The sequence below is a fragment of the Rosa chinensis genome, chromosome 1 (genome assembly GCF_002994745.2).
Source record: "Rosa chinensis cultivar Old Blush chromosome 1, RchiOBHm-V2, whole genome shotgun sequence".
In the NCBI taxonomy this organism is placed as follows: Eukaryota; Viridiplantae; Streptophyta; class Magnoliopsida; order Rosales; family Rosaceae; genus Rosa; species Rosa chinensis.
The window spans coordinates 26,974,704-26,977,589 of NC_037088.1; the positions used below are offsets into that span (position 1 = coordinate 26,974,704).

The 2,886-nt window shown below is 36.4% G+C and overlaps 1 protein-coding gene across 1 annotated transcript; it reads right to left on the minus strand.

The window, feature by feature from the left end:
• Nucleotides 1-352: 352 nt before the first annotated feature.
• Nucleotides 353-2,594, minus strand: LOC112192169 (rust resistance kinase Lr10). Its single transcript, XM_024331757.2, has 3 exons — nt 1,904-2,594; nt 1,715-1,744; nt 353-1,623 (listed from the first exon to the last, which is right to left on the minus strand). Exons 1-3 carry the CDS (start codon nt 2,544-2,546, stop codon nt 506-508), a joined length of 1,791 nt encoding a protein of 596 aa, XP_024187525.1. The 5' UTR covers nt 2,547-2,594; the 3' UTR covers nt 353-505.
• Nucleotides 2,595-2,886: the final 292 nt, after the last annotated feature.

The window sequence follows — 2,886 nt, forward strand, 5'->3', positions numbered from 1 at the left end:
TTTTAGAATAAAGAACTCAATTATTGACGCAGAATGTGACTTTTGTTATGTGCTTTCATTTTGAGCAACTTGTTTGTCAATTTTTTTTTATAAATATTTATATAATATTTTTTTTTTTTTGAGGTAAATATTTATATAATATTAATTTGGTTGTTTTTTCTTTTCTTTTATAAATAAATATACTCTTTCATATTGCTATTGCGGTTATAAACTTATCCACCTCCACGTTGGGAAAAATTACTGCATGTTGTGATTTTCTTTCCTGTTTGTTACATTTATCAAGTTACTATTGAAACCTTTACACATTAATGCACAGATTTTTAGAATTTAATAATGGAAGGGCAATTTCAGGTATTTTAAAAATTTAACCTTAAGGGTTGTTTGCTTAATTAATACTAATGATACACACACTAAATCAAATAAGAGAAATCGAATAATAGCAACACTAATATGGTAAACATTCTTTTATAATTGTACATTTATATTTGAGTGCATAAATACATGTTTATTCTAATTCAACAATTGCTTCTAACTCAGGGTTGAAGCGTCTAGCAGTTGGGGGGTTTGCATACGTTCTTGTATGATCTGTAGAGCCAAAAGGATTTGGAGGCATTTCTAAATTTTCTCTTCCTTCCAACATTTGGACAACTACTTTCATGGATGGACGGTCCACCGGGTGCCATTGGATGCACCAAAGCCCTACAACTGCAAGTTTCTTTGCAATTATAGCATCTCCTTCCTCCTCAATTCGGACTCGTACATCTTCTCCTTCTTCTAGAAGATTGTAAATCCATTCTGGGTAGTAAACGTCATTACCGGAGTCCAGATCTGCACCCTTATTGTTCCTCCCCCCTACAATCTCAAGCAACAACATTCCAAAACTATAGACATCTGACTTATAAGATACATTCCCAAAATTCCTGGAGAACACTTCTGGTGCAATGTATCCCATTGTCCCCCTAGCAGTAGTCATTGACACTATGCTTTGATCCTTGGCACATAACTTTGACAAACCAAAATCAGAAATTTTGGGAATCAAGTTATGGTCAAGCAAAACGTTGTGGGGTTTGATGTCGAAATGGAGAATTCGTTGATCGCATCCTTGGTGTAGATATTCAATTCCTTTTGCTATTCCTATAGAAATATCTAGATACTTATTCCAACCAAGAAAACCATTCTTATTATTATCTGCTGAGGAAATGAATTCATGTAGTGCGCCATTGGACGAGAACTCGTAGACCAGAGCGCGTCTAAATCCATCAGCGCAGAAGCCAACCAAGCGAACCACATTGACATGGTGGATACGACCCATTGTTCCCACTTCATTTATGAACTCTTCTCCGTCCCCCTTTGAATTGTTAAGGACTTTTACAGCAACAAAGACTTCCGAAGAAAGTTTACCTTTGAAAACAGTTCCATAGGCTCCTTCACCGATCTTGTGCTTGAAATGATTTGTAATTCTCTTAATATCCGCATAAGAATATCTACTTGGCTTGAGAGCTTTGTAATCCTCTAAAAACCTTTCAATTCTCAACTGATTTTCCTTTTCCTTGATATCCCAGCCATAGACACAGAAGACCGAAAAAGGCATTAGTAACAGAATTACGAACCCCACCATTGTACCTGCAAATATATTCTTGATTAACTATAACTCCACAGCTAGCTTCTTCTAGACACTATTACCAAGCAAAAGACCGGTTATTTGAAAACTGACCTGTAGCCTCGAAGTTTGTTCTTGTTGTGCCTGCAAATGACAATGACAAATCAGGTTTTCAACTTTATCAAATTTAATGGATCTGAAATACTAAGGAAAAGCTGGGGCCTCCACCCGTAACAGAAAAAACATAGGCAAAAACATGATGACATCAATATATTTTGAAACAAAGATAAACGACATTCTTACTTTGTTTTCCCAAGTCAGTACATTCAATTTCACTTTTGGTGCCATTGCTGTTGAATCTACACCTCTTCCCTCTTGCTTCACATTCTGTACAATTTGGTGTTGACCAATTCAAATATAGGTAACTTGTGGATGGATATGGAAATGATAAAACATCATACATCTTTGTACAAGACTGTATGTACGGTGCGTAATCGACTACTGAAGATTCAGAAGAAAAGAACTGAATTCTGTAGGCAGCTGAGTGACTAAGGCACCGGACATCGGGCCATGTATCTATTTTAAATTCAGTAGGACAACGTAACAAGGTAATGTTCTCAAAGTCATACATTTCTAAGGCGTACAAGGAGAAGGGGAAAATTGGCATTTCGAAAGGCTTTAGCAACAGGCATTCATTGGATACTTCGATGCTTTGATGGATATAATCGATGTGTTTGACATAGAATTTTGCTAGTACGCTCTGCTGCTCATCAAGAACTGTCGACTGGTCATGATATCTGAGGCGGAATGGGACGTGGATAGCCAGGGCATTATCAGAACACATGGATTCTGTGCAAGCATTTTGGGATGCTTCAATCCCTTGGAAGAATGCCATGAAAGATAGAAAAAAGAAAGAAATGAGAATTTCTGAGGTACTAGCTTCCATGGATTTCTTCACAAAAAGAAAAGAAAAGCGTGGATATATGAAAGATGTCAGATACACAGTCGTTTCATAATCTTATGCATTATACCGAAAGGTCAGTCAAGCTTGCGAACAAAAAGTCTCCTCATCAATGAAGTCGGCAATAAACTAATATCGCTCCAAATCCTCCAATAAGTCAATAACTAGATAAAATTGACCGGCTGATATTAACTGACCGACTTTTTTTTTCGATGACGAAAATAAATACAAGAAACAAAAAAATTACCGACTTCTACCTGCCCATTGGTGAGCATCATTTTTTATTGGAGGTGGAGGAAATTTTTTATTCAAAACACAAACTATT